Here is a 16,219-nt window from a genome sequence, read left to right as displayed (position 1 = left end):
CAGATCAGTGTGAACTTAAAAAATTGGCTTAGTTTTCCTATTTCTGAGTTTTAGTATTCCCTGTCCTTCCAAGTGCTTGTTTCCCCAACTCATTAGAGCCCTTTTACAGATTAATTTTGGCAATACCATCTGGAGGTAGAAAAATACCGTATATTTAGAGCGTGCACATAGACACATGTAAATATATAGAGGGACACAAACAGAGACTTTGTAGCCATTGTTCTACAGTTTTAGTTGGGAGTCAGGTGCAGTAATACAAAACTCCCAAGTTTATAGAACAGTTGCATCCGAATTGTGTTTCCGGCAGTTGGAACAAGTTAAGTTTACCCACTCAGTTGGCTAAAGCTTTTTTAAAAGGACATCTGTGGGCAAGACTACAAGATTTTGCATTAGCCCAATTTTCAAATTTTTCCTTTTTTTTTTCTCCGCCTGATGAAAAACTTCTCCCTAAAGTTTGCATTTCAAAGAATGGCTCTTAGGTCCTAGAGAGGATGCGAGCAGAAAATCTGTATCACAAAGGCACAGAAAAAGTATCTAAGTCTTTTCCAAGGAGTTTTGGGTATGTTTGCCTCTTATCAGAGGTCTAGAGTAATTCTTATTTACATTTTTCCCACTCTTTCTTAAGTGCAGGGTAATTCTGTTTCCAATGTCCTGATCTTTTACAATATCTGTGAGCATACGGAGATGAGTAAGTGAGGTTCGGGGGATTAGTGAAGAGAGGTGGGATTCAAAGTGTGTCCGGAGCCACATTTCTGGCTTTGTAGAGATTTGCAAGACAAAGACATTTGTTTCCAGTTCCCCGAGGACTGGATTGTGGCCTGAATAACAAGGGGCTGACCTACCCATCCAACTAAATTTGTTTCTATCAGGGAGATTTCCAACTGAAATGGGAAAATTTCTACATCCTAGAGATTCCAGCTTTAAAACAGTGCGTCTACCAGTCTGTCTAAAGCTTTTAACAAAGGCCTTCTTGGACCGCTCACCTTGCGGGGAGCGGGGGGCTCTATTCTTGTTCCTGTTACTGAACATTGGCCTCCAGATGATGCATTGCCTGATCATTTGTAGGAGGGCCTGGGAGAAAGTCCAGTCAACTGTTATCTTGGTGAAGAGGGGGAGGGGTGCTTTTCCCAGGAGGCCGTCTGGCTTGTCTGATAACTATAGTATAATCACGGGGTGGGAAGAATGGTCCTTGGCAGCCAGTCGAGGTCCCTGTGAGCGGGGTTATGAGTGACCACTCGTCTTTCTAACTCTTCTTTAAATTTGGTAGGGTCCTCTCAAAGTGGAAGCAAAACGGGCTTTGTAATTTCATCTGGTTGAAAAAGTCCTTCAGGCTAGCCACCCTATGCCTCTGTGTCGTCTTTCTCATTTGATCTTTCCATAGGTACCAATAAGGCAAGTATTTAGAATGAGCGCTCTCAGTTTGTGTGTGTGTGTGAAAATATAAAAGTTTGTTCAAGTCAAAGAATCCATACTCATTGATAAAGAGGATCTTATATTAATCTTAATAGCGACTCAAACCAGTAAGCCTTTTAATGGCTTAACTGTGGACCTAAGTGGGGTTCCTAAAGAGGGTGCAAAAGATTCAGCCCTTACAAGATCCAGGAAGTTCACCCCAGTCTAAGAAAGCAAAGACCTTTGTCGTCATAGGTGGTAATAATGGTGTAGTAAACATGGCGTCTCTGTGGTCTTTCATGAGAACATTAGATGTCTCCAGTTACAGACCTGCTAATTCGTGACCCGCAGTGGGAGCTACTGGAATGAGACTTCTCCAGTACTACCAAGATAATGCAGGTTGAGACGACAAAGGCCTTTGTTGGATTGGGACCCTCTTACGACAGATTCCTCTGAGAGTTGGCATTGTCGGACAATGAGAATGCTGCTTGTGGCTTGGTGTCTTGGAATCCCAGTCTATTCAGCTGGCCATCAAACATGGTGGGACGTGTGCCTTCATGCTGGTGAAGACCAGAGAGAATATCTCACTGATCACAAAGCCAAGCTCTCACAACACAGAATAAGATGAAAGGAAAGGAGACCTCCGGTTCTCCTCCATATGACAAATGACACAAAAGACAGAGACAGAAGAAAACAGTGACGATCTCTGGTTGTCAGACAATCAATAGAAAACAAAATAACTTATAACACATTTTTACTAGAGTCCCTATACCCAAGGGAACTAGTTGACAAAATATTTTCTCTGCCCAATCTAAATTTAGAAAAGAAAAGGACTTGCTACTCTTGCTTTCACCAGAACCAGCAGGCAGAGATCTGGGGGACCCACGTGGTTAAGAATTTTTGCCTTCTTTTTTTTTTTTTTTAAAGATTTCATTTATTTATTTGACAGAGAGAGAGACAGCTAGCGAGAGAGGGAACACAGCAGGGGGAGTGGGAGAGGAAGAAGCAGGCTCCCAGCAGGGGAGCCTGATGTGGGGCTCCATCCCAGAACGCCAGGATCAGACACTTAATGACTGAGCCACCCAGGTGCCCCAGAATTTTTGCCTTCTGCTAGCTCTTGCTAGAGGTCCCAGAATCTCTCAGCTGCTTCCAGAGTGAGCACTGTCCAGCCAGCGAAGAGCCCCTTGTTGGACACCAAAACTGTAGGGGAGGAAAACTTTTTCCTTCTTCCCTTCTAGGTTCTTTGGCTGGCCTAATAATTAAATTGACATAAACTAGATTAACAGGAGAAAAACAAATTTAATTTTGTATGTACCGGAGTCCCCAAAATCTGAGGCTCCAAGAAGTGACCAGGCAGGCAGCCTTTATACCATTTAGACAAAGAAACAATACATTTGTGAAGAATTGAGAAAACAAAGGGGTTTGGGCTTGGGGTAGCTAATTAATAAAGAAATAACAAGGTTTGTTTATACAGCCTTCTGGGTCCTGAATTCCCTCTTTCTGGTGATAAGGGTGTCTCTCTGCCTCTTGGTACAGGGAGGGTACCTTTCAGGTGGGAGATTTATTTCCTGCTCTCAGGGGCACAAAGGAGGGGTGGACTGTCCTTCTTGTACCTGCTGTCTCTAAAGTAACTTTAATTCAAAATAATCAACATGCCCAAGTGACATGTTTCGCTTCCCTTCGCTTGCCCCTTTCAACAGGATTGTTGAGGATCAGTCAGGATGAAAACCCTGAGTAGGTTGTGAGGGAGACCTGAACCCCCAGGGCCGCTAGGAATTTTGAGGGGCTTGGCGCTAACTGCAAAGTCCTGATGCATTTTGTTTGGGCCTGCTTCAAGCTTTCAAGTTTTCTGCTGGCCTTTATAGGCATTTGAATTGGTGACCCCAAATCTACTCCAGGGGACCCCATTTCTACTCCAGGGTTTCCCGAGATGTGTTCTGTGGAAGGGTTTGGTGGTCAGGCAGGTATGGGAGAGGGGGAGTCAAAAAAAGCAAAATGGAAGAGAAATAAGTCAATCAGAGAAAGACAATTACCATACGATTTCACTTATATGTGGAATTTAAGAAACAAAACAGAGGATCATAGGGGAAGGGAGGGAAAAATAAAATAAGATGAAATCAGAGAGGGAGACAAACCATAAGAGACTCTTAGCCATAGGGAACAAACTGAGGGTTGCTGGAGCAGGGTGGGTGGTGGGTTGGGGTAATTGGGTGATGGGCATTAAGGAGGACACATGATGTAATGAGCACTGGGTGTTCTGCGGAACTGATGAATCACTGAACTCTACCTCTGAAACTAATAATACACTATATGTTAATTAATTGAATTTAAATAAAATATTTTTAAAAAGAAGAAAAAAACCCCAAATGGTTTTCTTTGCTGCAGGACTTGTCAGAGCCTTTGATATGCTGATATTCATTGTGTACCTCCAATATGTGGCTGTGATATACTGTAGGGTATCTCAAAGGCTTGGTGTTCAAAGGTCCATTTTCCAGATGGAGGAACAGACCTGGAGTGATTCCTAGGAAATGATTTCCTCAGATCATGCAGTTATCTCTGATAAAGCTGTCACTAGATCCCAGGGCTCCTGACTTCATGGCCAGTGATCTGTCCAGGACATCCCCTCTTTGCCCTCCTTCCTCCTCCATTCTTCTCAGAGAAATGTTGTATGTAGTGCTGCTCCTTTTCTGAAGGCTCCTCACCTTTTTCTGGCCCCTTCCCTCTGGCTGCCAGCAGGATTAGAGGGTGTCCTATTCCCTCTGGGCATTCATTGATGGGAGATGGGACTGTGCCCGGCACACAGGCTCTGGGCAGCTACTTGCCCAGCCAATGGATAGCAATATTAGGCTGCATCCTAGCTGCGGGGCCGTAGCAAGTTAATTGGGTTTTTTGAGTCCCAGTCTCCTCAGCTGTGTCGGAAACTCCTCACCTGGTTTATCACCTGGAGTTGAATATTCAGAGGTTCGGCTCTGACCCATGTTGGAATCTACTCTGTTCGTTTTCAATTCATGTACAGATGCCTACGAGTCTAACTATTCTTATCATTTCTGGGGGGCAACGAGGGAAGGGAGACCCCCGGCCGTGGGATCTAGCATGTTTGCACTCCTAAATTCCGTCTTGGCCCCCACACTTGCTGTCTGCCCTTTATGGTGCTGCTGTCTGTCTGGGGTCCCAGCTCCCCCAACCCCCATCACTTATGAGATGGGCTGGTCTGGCTGACTCTGGGACCCGTTTGGCAGGTGAGCCAGGAGGGGCGGGAGCTGGGGCACCGTGTCCTTTCCTGCGGGGGAGTTGGTGTTCAAGTTGGAGAAAGAAGGTCAAGCATCTCAGGGCCTCTACACAGTCCTGCCTTGAGCTGGCTGCCTTCTCCAGCCCTGCCTGCTCCTCGATACCCCCCACCATTTACCTAGGGCGGCTGGCCACCTGGCCTGTGGGGTGGGAGGGGGTATGAGCGTGCCCATGTCTCTGTCAGCCCAGCAGTTGGGGTATAGACCCCCGAGGTTCTGTGTGGACTGTGGTGGGCTCTGCAGGAAAGGCCGGGAGATGGGCCAGACTGGGCTGGGAGGCAGGAGAAGATGGTGTCTCCCTGGCAGAGTGTCCTCTCCCGGAGGGCTGTTTGCCCGAGTTATTCTTAGCACTGACTCATTATGGAGTCTATTTTTAGCCCTGTTTCTAAGTGTTGCCAACATCTGGTGTAGCTCGTACTGAAGGGGGTAGGGGTGGCAGGGGCGACCCCTTTGGGCTTTGCTAGGGCCTGGAGCCACTGGCAGGAGAGCAAGGACAGAGTCTTGTACCCCCGCACCTGTCACGACTTGCAGCCGGGCACGCAGTTGGTGTCCAATTTGCGCTTGGGTCTTGACAGCTCTCCCACTGTCTCATCCTTCCGGCTCCAGCTTCTGTGGCTGGGGCAGGGGGTGAGTGTTCATCAGGTAGGCTTTCCCAGGCCCACTGTTCTCGGAGGTTTCAGTTGGCTTCTGACCCCCTGCAGAGAGGGGCCTCAGAGGAGAGAGGGACGTCCCCAGCTCGGGCCCTTGTTGTAGCCCCCACCAAAGGAGGAGCCAGCAGACGTTATGGGGGAGGAGTGCAGCTCAGTGGGTAGGGGTGCGGGCTTTGCTGCTGGGGGTCCAATCCTGGCTTTGCTCCTTCCTAGCTGGGTGATCTGGGCAAGTGTCATCAACCTCTTTGTGCCTCAGTTTCCTTATCTGTGGGATAAGGATGGGAGTCTAGTGTTCTGAGGATGAAGATAAGAAGGTGTGAGGTGCTGAATAGTGAGTGCTGTATGAGAGTGTGTTACTTGGTGGCTGTTACCATTACAGACGAGAAGCTCTGTGGACCTTCTTTGGATGTCGGAGTGAGTTGGGTAGGAGGCTTCTCAGCTTTTCTGAGTGAGGTGAGGCTAGGGTTGGGGCTCAGAGGGCGGGGTGGAACCCGGGCACGGTGATGGCGATTTCTGTAGGGCTGCAGTAAGGGGTGGAGAGCAGAGAGGTGGGTTGGCGCGTGGGCTTTAAGCCTCCCGGGCTGAATGAGTCGCTTAACCTTTGTGGACATCCATTTCTTTCTCTACAAGACAGAGATGATAATAGGCCATAGAATTCTTGCGGGGCCCAGGTGGGAGCCGAACCTGTGAGACTGTGTGTGGGGTGGGGTGCGCTGCTGTGGCCCTTTGTCTGGGGAGTCAGGGAGGAGACCTTGGCCTGGAGGCTTGGAGAGGGGGGGCTGTGGTCCTGCTTTCCCTCAGCTGTGTGGTCTGCACACATCACTGGCTTCCCCTGGGCTTCTGTGACGCAGCAAAGAGACAGAGAAAGCTGGTTTTGAGACTCGTCCTCCAAACCCCAGGGAGAGATTCGCGGACTGTTTGACCTCAGGGGGTGGGGAGGCCCCTAGCTGGAGGACAGGGGTCAGGCCCTCCCCCACCCCCACAGGGCCGCTTCATTCTCCCAGTTTACATAGCAAGGTTCTAGGTGCATTTGGTCTGAAAACAGGGTTCTGCTGCTAGAAACAGTCCTGGGATCTCTGGTGGGTGACTTCCCAGGCGCCTCGTTGTCATCTGAGGGGCATTGAATCTTGAAGGTGACCTGTGTAGGGGGGTTCCGCTGTGCTGTGGGCACTGGCGCCCAGAGAGTGCTGGGGCTCCCCCCGGGGCGCGGGGGCATGGAGGGGGCTGCTTTTCCCTGGGGCAAGGTTTGAGCGCTGCCCTGGCCTGGCTGCCTGCAGGACAGGGGTACCTTGAAGACAACCCTGAATCCCAGAAGCAGAGATGGGGCAGAAGGGCCCGAGCCCTGGCACACAGCAGGTGCTCAGGAAATACTTCAGGATGAATGACGTGGTACCAGTGCCGTAGCCCAGAAAAACGGTGCCGGTCCTCTGGGGGCAGACCCTCCCCTCCCCCTTCCTCTTCCTTCTTGCCCTTGCTCCGTGTCCCCTGCTCCGTGGACCAGCCCGCAGCTGCCCCAGCCCTCGGGTCCAGGCTCAGCTGTGCTCATAAACGTGAACAAAGACACTGACTCAGTCGGAGCCCCAGTTTGACCATTTGTGAAATGAGGGTGATGGGCTCAGCTTCAGAAGGTCCCTCTGTTTCAGGGCAGGTTGCACACGCACACGCACGCACACGCACACGCACACAGCTCCGCGAAGTAGGCCTGGCGACCGAAGGAAGGTCCTCTTCCTCTCCCCAGGCAGGAGCCCCTTCAAGTTCTCCGGAGGTGAAAGTTGGGTGCCGCAGTGCTCTGACTAGGGCCCCCAGGCTATGATGTGCTGGAGCTGGGGCTCGGCTGGGGACGTGGGGGCCTGTGGGTGTGAGAGGAAGGGTGGGCATCTGACTGTGTCCTCTGGGTTGCAGCTGCCACGGTGACTTTTGTGTGTGACCTTCTGGGAGTGTGGGCGGCCGCCCATAGGGCACATATTTGTGTCGTTAATGCCTGGGTGTGAGGGGGTGTGTGAATGGAGGCAGCGAGGGAGGAGGGAGTGAGGGCAGTTATCTCCTGTTGCCGGGAGCTGCCAGGGCTCTGAGGAGAATGGAAGGTGATTTCATGCAAAGGAGCCCTTCGGTCTCTGCATTTTGGCCACAACCTGAGGTATTGGGTGGCCTGGCTTCCTTACCCCTCCCCCGCTGCCAGACGCCCATGCTTCCCCTCCCCCTGCCTCAGGGGCAGGGGTCCGCCTGGATCTGCAGTCTGACACCTGTCTCAGGGGGGTTTCAGGGGTTCAGCCGTACCTGCAGCTATAGGAGTGTGTGGGGACCAGGAGGGTAACTAGGCCTCAATTCCGGGCATTAGGTAATCCCCTAAGCCAGAGGAAGTAGCCTGGGTGGGGGGGGCTGGGATGTGATCATTACCCCATACCAGCCCAGTGGTTTTCCAGCTTGAGAAGACCTGCCAGGGAGGGGAGAGGAGGGCCTCCACCTGCCCACGGTCCCTGCCATCCCAGCTGCAGCCTGTGGTGACTCATTCCCCTGGGGAGTGAGCCGGCTTCTCTCCCCTGGGTCACCCAGGGCCTTGGTGCGCAGCCCAGGGCCCCAGCAAGATCGGGGTGGGGTGGGGGATAGGGGATTGGGATTGAGGTTCTCTTTCTGGGGAGAGGGTCATAGCAGACTTTTCTTGTACCTTCTCCTGGCCCTGCAGCCTACCTTCCCTCTGCCCACAGCGGAGGTCACGGCCCCACATTACATAATGGGTCCAAAATGCCTCACAAGTGAGCAGCCCAGTGGGGCAGCTGGATCCAGGACTCCCTAATTCCCCAGTGCCCGGCACTGAGCACGTCCCCATTCCACTGCCTGGGCTCATTGAGGGAGTGGGTGGTGCCTGCTTCCCTACCCACCCCCCAGTGGGGCTGCATAGCCTGGGAGGGGGGGAGGCCCTCTCCAGGGAAGTGAATTCCTGGCCTGACCCCAGATGCCGGCCTGCCCAGCTCTGCTCCAGGGTAACGCCGGGTGTACACACAGCCCCATTGTACGCCTGGGCTCTGTGCCCGCCATGGGCCTGACACCAGCTCTCTCAACAGCAGTGGCTCCTCAGTTCCTCAGCACCCCTGCCAGGGCCCTGAGCCGTTGGGCCCCTGGTGGGGAGGAAGAAGGACCCATGATCAGGGTGGTGAGCGTATCCTAAGTGGAGGGGCCGGGACCATTCAGCTACTTGAGGAACCAAATGAATACGTTTGTTTCTGTTCTCAAGTGTGAGGGACGAGAGCAGGGAGCATTATCCCCCCATTCATATTGGGAAACCGTGGCATTGAGAGGCATCAGTGACTTGCCCAAGGTCACACAGCTACCAAGTGATAGAGCTCGGGGTTGAGCCCAGGCAGCCTTGGGACCAGAGTCTGGCTCTCTGTACCGCTTACTTCCACGTCAGGGTTCAGGAAAAGGCAGGCCTTCTTCTTTTCACAGCCCAACTTTGGAACTGTGGCACACCACTTCTGGAAAGCGTATGTTCCCAGAGTGGAAGGGGGCCTAGGAACGTTAGGGTCTGGAATCTCCATGTGCTTGTGAAAACTGTGGTAGTTAATTTTCAAGGATGATGTAGGGGGCTGAGCGAGCAGAGCAGGTCTCCAGAGCTGGAAGGCAGCTCTGTGCCTCAGTTTCCCTGCTCCACCTGCACTGTATATCTCCTGTGCGTCTTGCAAGGGCACAGGAATATAGAGATGAGGTGTGGTGAGGGCTGGGGACTGGACCCTTGCACTTTTCCTCTGCTCCACAGACTGGTAGGGAAGCCCCCCTTTCCCAATCTAGATGCCCCTGGAGGCAGAGTGCCAAGGCTTCCAGTTGCTTCTATTCTGAGAGTCCGTCCTGAGCTGCCCCATCTCCTCAGGTTTCCCAGCCTAAAGGGACCTCTGATGCCAGGCGGCCTGCAGAGGGGCAGCCTGGCTCTAGGCTATGAGGGGGTCCCGCTTCTGCCTCATGCCCGTGCCCCTCAGGGCAAGATGGCAGGGGCCCAGACACCGCTCTTATGGGGTCTGTCCCATTTCTCACTTTCTGGGCTCGCCTCTTCCCCACGAGCCCCGATCCCTGGGGCTGAGCAGAGCTGAAACTCCTCCCATTTCTCAGCCCACCCTCCTTGTCCCCTGTCGTCCTGGGCATGGGGCCTGGTCCCCTCCTTTGGTGCCACCTCAGCCCTCTTAAAAAGGACAGGGCATTCTGCAGTGACCACAAGATTGTGCAAGGCCAGGGCTGGGCCGTGGGGACAGGTGGAGGAGAGAGAAACTGGAAGGGGACACTGAAGCCAGCTCCCTTCCCACTCTACCCTGGAGCCTTGTCTCCCTCCCCTCTCTGCTGGGGCTCATCTTTCTGCGTTTATGCTGTTCCCACCAACCAACCAACACATCTCCATCTGAGGGGACACGTCCACATCCACGGGCTTCTAGACATGAGTGGGGCTTGGACATTCTGTGGAAGGGGGATGGGGCAAGGGAGCAGCTGGAGGCCCAGACTGTGTTGGGGAGAAGTGAGGAGGCCTCCTCAGCTCAGCCCAGGGCTGTGTAGGGAGGGCATTCTGGATGCCTTGAGGCCTGGTAGGGAGTTTGGCGGACTTTGTCTGGAGGACAGTGGGGTGCCATTGGGGATGACGGAGCAGGGAATGACTTTTCTTTGTTGCTTAGTCCATTTTGTTTCCACTCCCTTGTTCTCTCAGGGCTGTTTTCTTTCTCTGTTTCTCCAAAGACAATAAACCCTTCTCTCTGCTCTTCAGCCCCTTCTGTCTGATTCCTGCTCACCCCCTCCCACATGGTCGTACTCTGTTCTTGGCTTCCTCTGGCCGCCATCCTGGCCTGCTTCCCCTGCCCGGCTTTGTCTGGTTTCCCCTCCCTCTCCCTGGCCCCTGACCCGCCTTCCCTGAGGTAAGGGTTGGGTGGAGTTGGGCCTTTGAGGAGCGGGCTGTGGGCCTGGTGGGACCTCACAGCGGCCTGGTGTGATGAAGACTGAGCCGGGGGGATGCCCCCTCTTCTAACAGAGCTCCCTGCGCCCTTCAGAGAATGACCTGCCCCCGGAGGGTGGCTAAGGCTCCTGAGGAGGGTCCTCCTTTCCATTTGTCAGTCTGATAAATGGAGACACAGATTTCTCTAACAGATACGTTAGAGGGGGATGGGCCTTCGTGTTCTTGTTATTAAATGTAGCAGAAAGGATATGGATGCAGATGGGAATCAGACTGCAGACCACTATTGTGTCTTTCCTGTCTCCTTTCACACATCCGTATCTCCCTACCCATGTGTGCGTCCCTCCATTACAGCCATCCAGGCACACATGTGTCCATCCGTTTGTCAGATATTTACTGAGCACCTCTGTTAGGTGCTTTGCAGTGAATCCTTACAGAAATTCTCCAAGGTGGCCGTTTTCTGTATCTTACACATGAGGATACTAAGAGCCCGGGAAGTGAAGTGAGTTGCCAAAGGACACACAGACAATAAGCGACGCATCTGGAATGTTCAGCTCCACCTGCTTTGAAGCATATGTTCTTAGTGTGGACTCAAGTGGCCTCCCTTGGTGTCCTCAGTGCCTGGTCCCTCGCGTGGAGCGTAGCAGCCGTGCCGTGGAATGAACGGGCGTGCTAAGGTTCTGACATGCAGGCGCTCTAGAGTTCGTGCCTCGATGCAGCCTGGGGTCGGGAGGCACTGCTGGGTCTCTAGTCCTCTTGGCATTTGCCGCCGGTAACCTCATGTTGCCATTGAGGCTTCTTCGCCACGTGAAGTGTGATCCTGGCTCGTCCTGTCCATCTTGCCAGCTCTGCTTCGGAGGGCGGTCTTACCTCTAACAGGTGGGAAAGTTCTAGGCATGCACTGGGCCGTTGCCCTCGGTCTCCCCCAGCGACTGGGTTCGTACGCACCCACCTCGCAGCTTCTCCGCGGGATGGCCAGCCCCCTTCTAATGCTGGCCCTTTTCCTGGGCCTTTCTTTCTAAGCTTTAGAGTTCGGGGCTGGGTCTCAGGTCCCGACTGCCTGGTCCGGGCCCACTGGCCGAGACGGGGATGCGAGGGCAGGTAGTTTACCGGGGAGGAGAGCGGCCGTGGGACAGGATAAGGGAGACGGGGAAGATAAGGAAGGCAAGACAACGTGCGTTCGGGAGTGGGTGTCTGCGGTGGTTCCTGAGGGTCAGGCTCCCTGGGAACCCCCGTGGAACCTGCTTTAGGGTGGCCCAGTGACGGGGTGGGGTGAGGGAACCGCGTGTTTATTCCGTAGCTCCCCTCGGCCCATGGCTCAGGGCTGCTGGGGAAAGGCGGGATGTTGCCTCCGCTGGCTCTGGCTCCAAGTGGAGGAGGCAGGTGCGGGCAGCTGGCAGCGGGTGTGGCCGGGGCCTTGACGGCCTCAGCTGCACTCACTGAGCCCAGGCCGGGCAGTCCGGCCTGTCCCTCGGAGCATGCGTCTTGCCGAGCCCTGTTTCCACAGCTCCCTTCTCTCCATGCCCATGAAGCCGCCTGTCCCTGCCTCCCTGGGCAGACCCTTCGCCCGGGAGCCAGTCACCAGCACCACATTCATTGTGTCCAACAGATACTTAAGGAGTTCCTGCTATGTGCCCGTTGCCATGGATAATAAGAGGAAGCGGTTAGGATCCCTCCAGGCGCTCCCAGCAGAGGAGAGGGACCCAGCGCACATGAGGTCCTTCCCATGTGCCAGACACCGGCAGCCATTTCCAGGCCCCATCCGAGGCAAGTGGACTTCTCTGTGTGACGTCCTCTCCGAGAGGGCGGGACGGATGTGCCGGGTAGCACATAGCCGGGAGCCACCTTCTAGTCCCCTCCCGGCCCTAGCATCCTGAGACTGTGATTGTAGCGGTTTTGCTGACTTCCTTTTCCTTTCTCTCAATGCCCCTGCCTCTTCCCCTCCTGGGGCCACTAGCCCCATGGCTGCCACGTGGTTGCCTTCAAGTGCCCTCCCTCCGCGTCTCTATGAGGAACAGGATGCAATTTGCGGGGCAATGTTGGGGGGAGGTGGCTTTATTCAAGGGCATCCTTCTGTGTCCCTGGTGAAGGCTGTGCCCGGCGCCTGCTTCCTGGAGAGGGGCCTCCTCCCCGCTGACTTCTGCTCCCTCCCCGCAGACTCACAGTGCAGTCTCAAGCCTTATGGGGCTGAGGGCATGGGAAGAGCTAAGAGTGGGAAGTGGTGTGTAGGTAAGGCCTTAGGTGTGGGAGTGCGGGGAGGGCAGCTGGGGAGCGTGGGGCAGGTGCTGGGCCTGGTGGTGGGTGCATCAGGCCACAGGCAGGCAGGCCAGATCCTTGTCTCTTTGACTTCTCTCTCTAGCTGCTGCCCACAGCGTTTCCCCTCCGGGTTTGGTCCACGGCGCCTGTGCCAGGGTGGGCGGCAGGAGTTTGTCCTTGCGGGCCAACCTCATGATCTGTGACATTCTCTCCCCATCTACCGTGCACCTGCTCCCCTTGGATAGAAGGGTTGCTGTGCTCTTGGCGCTGGCATGCTGGTATGAGGGTTGGGAGGAGGACGGACACAGTTTACGTGGGACCAAGAGGTGGACTATATGATGAGCCTTTCCGTTGGTGGCTCAGGTTGGAGCTGAAGCGACTTTGGTCCAGGGAGGAGGTATGAGGCAGGTACAGGCGGCTGCCCACATCTCCCCTCTCTGGGGCTTGTGTGGGGGGGACCTGGGGAGGCAGCAGGACACGGTGGGTGGGAGATCACGGAAGGGGGAGAGCAGAGTGACGGGCTCCTCCCCCAGCCCAACATGCACAAAATCTAGGGCGCTTGCTTCCTCTCTCTGGCTGGTTCAGGGAATGGTGCTTGTTGTGTGTAAGGACAGAAGCCAGAGGTGGGCCAGCTGCGGTGCGAATTTGGAGAGTAAGCCTGGTGTTCCTGTCCTAGCTGTGCGTGCGGTGGGGGTGGGGCAGGTGCAGCAGCACACTCACTCTGTAGGTGGGCCATGCTGTGGAGGCCATTGCTCCTGCCTGGGGAGAGGTTGGCTGTCAGGCCAGTTGTCCTCTGGCTTCCCAGATGGAGAAGGGGTCGAGGTGCCCACCGGAATGTACCTGGGCAGGACAGAAACGAAGCTTGAGTTTGGGGTCTGAGGCAGTGGCCAGCACTGGGGAGGCCCTCGGACAGGACCCAGGCAAAGGAACCCCTGATTTTGTGCCGCTACTGATGTCCCCAGAAGGCCAGGTGGCGGGGGGTGGTGGTGGCGGGGGGGAGAAGGACCCATGTGTAGTGAGCGCACACAGGCTGTCCTGCGGCCTCTGTCTGCGCCGCTGGCCGCCCTGTCCTGCCCCCACCGGGCGTGAGTCAGACTGAAAGCAGAAGCTGCCAGACATTGCACAGGGTGAAGCGAGGCAGAACCAGCTGTGCTATTTTGGAACCTGGTTAATTCCCCTCCTGTCCCCCACCTCTCTTCTCTCAGGCCTCCCACCCACTCCTGTCCCCCACCTCTCTTCTCTCAGGCCTCCCACCCACTCCTGTCCCCCACCTCTCTTCTCTTAGGCCTCCCACCCACTCCTGTCCCCCACCTCTCTTATCTCAGGCCTCCCCCCCACTCCTGGCCACCAGCGCTTTGCCTTTGGGATGGGACTTGATTTCCTCTGGCGTGGGTGGGGCAGGGGCCTTCATGTCCTTCCCCTTGCTGGACCCCCTCCCTGGCCTCCCTGGCCTCCCTGTCCGAGAGGTGCTAGCTTCTAGGGAGCCAGCCTCCTGGTGTTGGGGAACAGAGTGCCCCCTCCCGGTGGGAGCTCAGAGCCCGCAGGCAGGGCACCCGGGTGAGATGATGGTCTGTCTGCTTTTGGCGCCACTGTCTCCCTGCACCCTCCCCCGCCCGTCTTTCACCACCCTGCAGCTAACTGTCCCCCTCTCCAGAGCTGTGAGCTACAAGGGCTTCACGGGGCAGCCTCTACCAGCAGCAACTCTTAGAGGGTTGGGAGGGATTTCCGGACCCAGAGGGGAGATATTTTGGGGCCAAGGGCCTTTCCAGAACCCATGACATCACATACCCTGCAGCAGTCCCAACTGACCCCCAATCTATGGTTCTTTCTTGGGCATCCTAGGCCTGCTTGAGGTTCTGGCCCCACATTTAAGGGTTTCTTTGGAGCCCGCATGAACCTGGGGGCCCCTGGCAGTGCACAGTCTGCGGTGGTGAGAGAGGTCAGTGGTGTGTGTGTTTCTGAACCAGACACGGAGGTGTAGAGGTGAGAGCTGTCCCCCATCTGTGGGTAGGGCGCGCAGCGTTCCCTGTTCCTCCTGAAGCAGTGTGGTCGGAGAGGGGGGGCGTTTGGCTGTTGTTTTGTGTGAGTGTGTGCGTCGGACGTGGGCACAGACTCCATGGGATGTTGTGGCCTCGGGGTGGGGGGGACCCTGAGATCAGAGCTTCACCCTGCTATTCACTTCCCCAGCCACCTGGGATGGGAGGTTTCATGCATGGGGGGGAGGTCAGCAGGCACACTGCAGGTGACCAATGAAAATGTGGGTCCTTGTTGACCTCAGGTGAGCAGGACTTGGGTTTCTCATGGCTCCGATGGATTTGGGGTTGAGGCAGGTGCGAGCAAGGGTAAAGCAGTGGGAGGAAAGGGTGGTCTCCTAGGCCCGCTGCAGGGGGCTTCAGCACACCCCCTGCCTCCTGTGGAGCTTGCAACACGTGCGTGCAGACGCACACTGCTCCCCCCGGGGCCGTGTGGTTGTGATGGTAAGGGTGCGCGTGTGTGCAAGGAGATGCTGTGGGTGTGTGAGTGGGCATGTCTCACGCAGCCTGTCCGGGTTGCTCTTCCGCTGGTAGTCGGATGAGTTTCCACAGACCCGGACCGTTCCCCCTCCTGCACAGGCCGGGGCGCTAGCCCCTGGGGCGAGCACTGAGTGGTCCTGTCTCCGCCTCGGCTTCTGGGCCTGAGAACCAGGGCTGTTTGTTCAGGTTCCCTGTGGGGCCCGAAAGAGCCCTGCCGTCCCTTCAGGTGTTTCTCCCCACCGGGGGCCTGCACCTCCCCATTGCCTTTTTCCACCCGTCACCCATTTTCATGCTTCAAACCAGGTGACCAAGCCTGCAGAAGGCTGCGAGTGACTTTGATGCTCCCACAGATCTCCCAGAATGCCATGTTAAGATGCAGGTTCTGACTCAGTAGGCCTGGGCTGTCCTGAGAGCTTGCCTTTCTAACCAGCTCCCAGGGAATGTGAGGCCTGGGGATCCTGCTTTGAGTGGTGAGCGCTTAAAAGGCCCTGAGCCATCTAAACTCTGGCCAGACTGACGCTGTTCACCCAGCCAGGGAGCTAACACTCAGGGGCCACCCCCTAGATGCCCGGAGTGTCTCACACTGCAGCGCCTTGATCCCTTCACCTACTCTGAGGGAGGTGGCATTATCACCATCCTGTTTTACAGATGGGGAAACTGAGGCTCTGAGAGACTAAGTTCCTGTCCCGGGTCACACGGCTGGTAAGTGGCAAAGCCAGACTTGAGCTCTGGTCTGTCAGTGTCCTGAGCCTATGAGCATTCCACTAAAGCCCAGTGTCTTACAGAGAGCTCAGCTGCAGCCGAGGGGTGTGTGTGAGGGGATGGCACATGGCGGTCAGAAAGCTGTAGGGAGGCAGACCTGGGAGGCTGAGGGGAAGCAGGGAGTGAAGGGGCAATAGTTCTGGAAGGACAAAAGCTGAGTGCGGCTGGCATCCTGCCCCCCTGCCCTGCCTTCCCCGGGGCCCCTCCACGAATGTGCTCGCCATCTCCTGCGTCTTCAGGCCCTTTCCAGACAGACTCCCCAGAGGCACCTACCCCGCTGCCCTGCTCCCTGTGCTCGGGAGCCTGGGCGGGAGGAGGTTGGGTGTGCGGACTCCTGACCGGGCGCCCCAGGTCCCATGTTACCAGCTGTGTGACCTTAGGCAAAGTGTCAGCCTCTTTTGCGCCTCAGTTGTTCCCTCTCTGAAATGGGGGGGG

General features: G+C 55.6%; 1 protein-coding gene across 11 annotated transcripts in view; it reads left to right on the top strand.

Moving 5' to 3' along the window:
* TFEB (transcription factor EB) overlaps positions 1-16,219 on the top strand; it is a 62,774-nt gene that overhangs the window by 24,440 nt on the left and 22,115 nt on the right. For 2 of the 11 annotated variants that reach the window (XM_034648148.1, XM_034648147.1), the window contains exon 2: positions 15,671-15,724. The exons of 3 other annotated variants lie outside the window; for them this stretch is intronic. Coding sequence is in view for 2 of the 8 variants with exons in the window: in XM_034648139.1 (XP_034504030.1) it covers positions 11,980-12,020 (41 nt within the window). In the remaining 6 variants the exon portion in view is untranslated. Of the gene's footprint in view, positions 1-11,862; positions 12,021-12,290; positions 12,483-15,670; positions 15,725-16,219 lie in introns of those variants that run through there. 6 more of the 11 variants (XM_034648139.1, XM_034648140.1, XM_034648143.1 and 3 more) reach the window with 4 other exon arrangements.

The sequence above is a fragment of the Ailuropoda melanoleuca genome, chromosome 19 (genome assembly GCF_002007445.2).
Source record: "Ailuropoda melanoleuca isolate Jingjing chromosome 19, ASM200744v2, whole genome shotgun sequence".
NCBI lineage: Eukaryota > Metazoa > Chordata > Mammalia > Carnivora > Ursidae > Ailuropoda > Ailuropoda melanoleuca.
The sequence above is the reverse complement of the archived record's forward strand: the minus strand, read 5'-3'. Positions and strand labels throughout refer to the sequence as shown.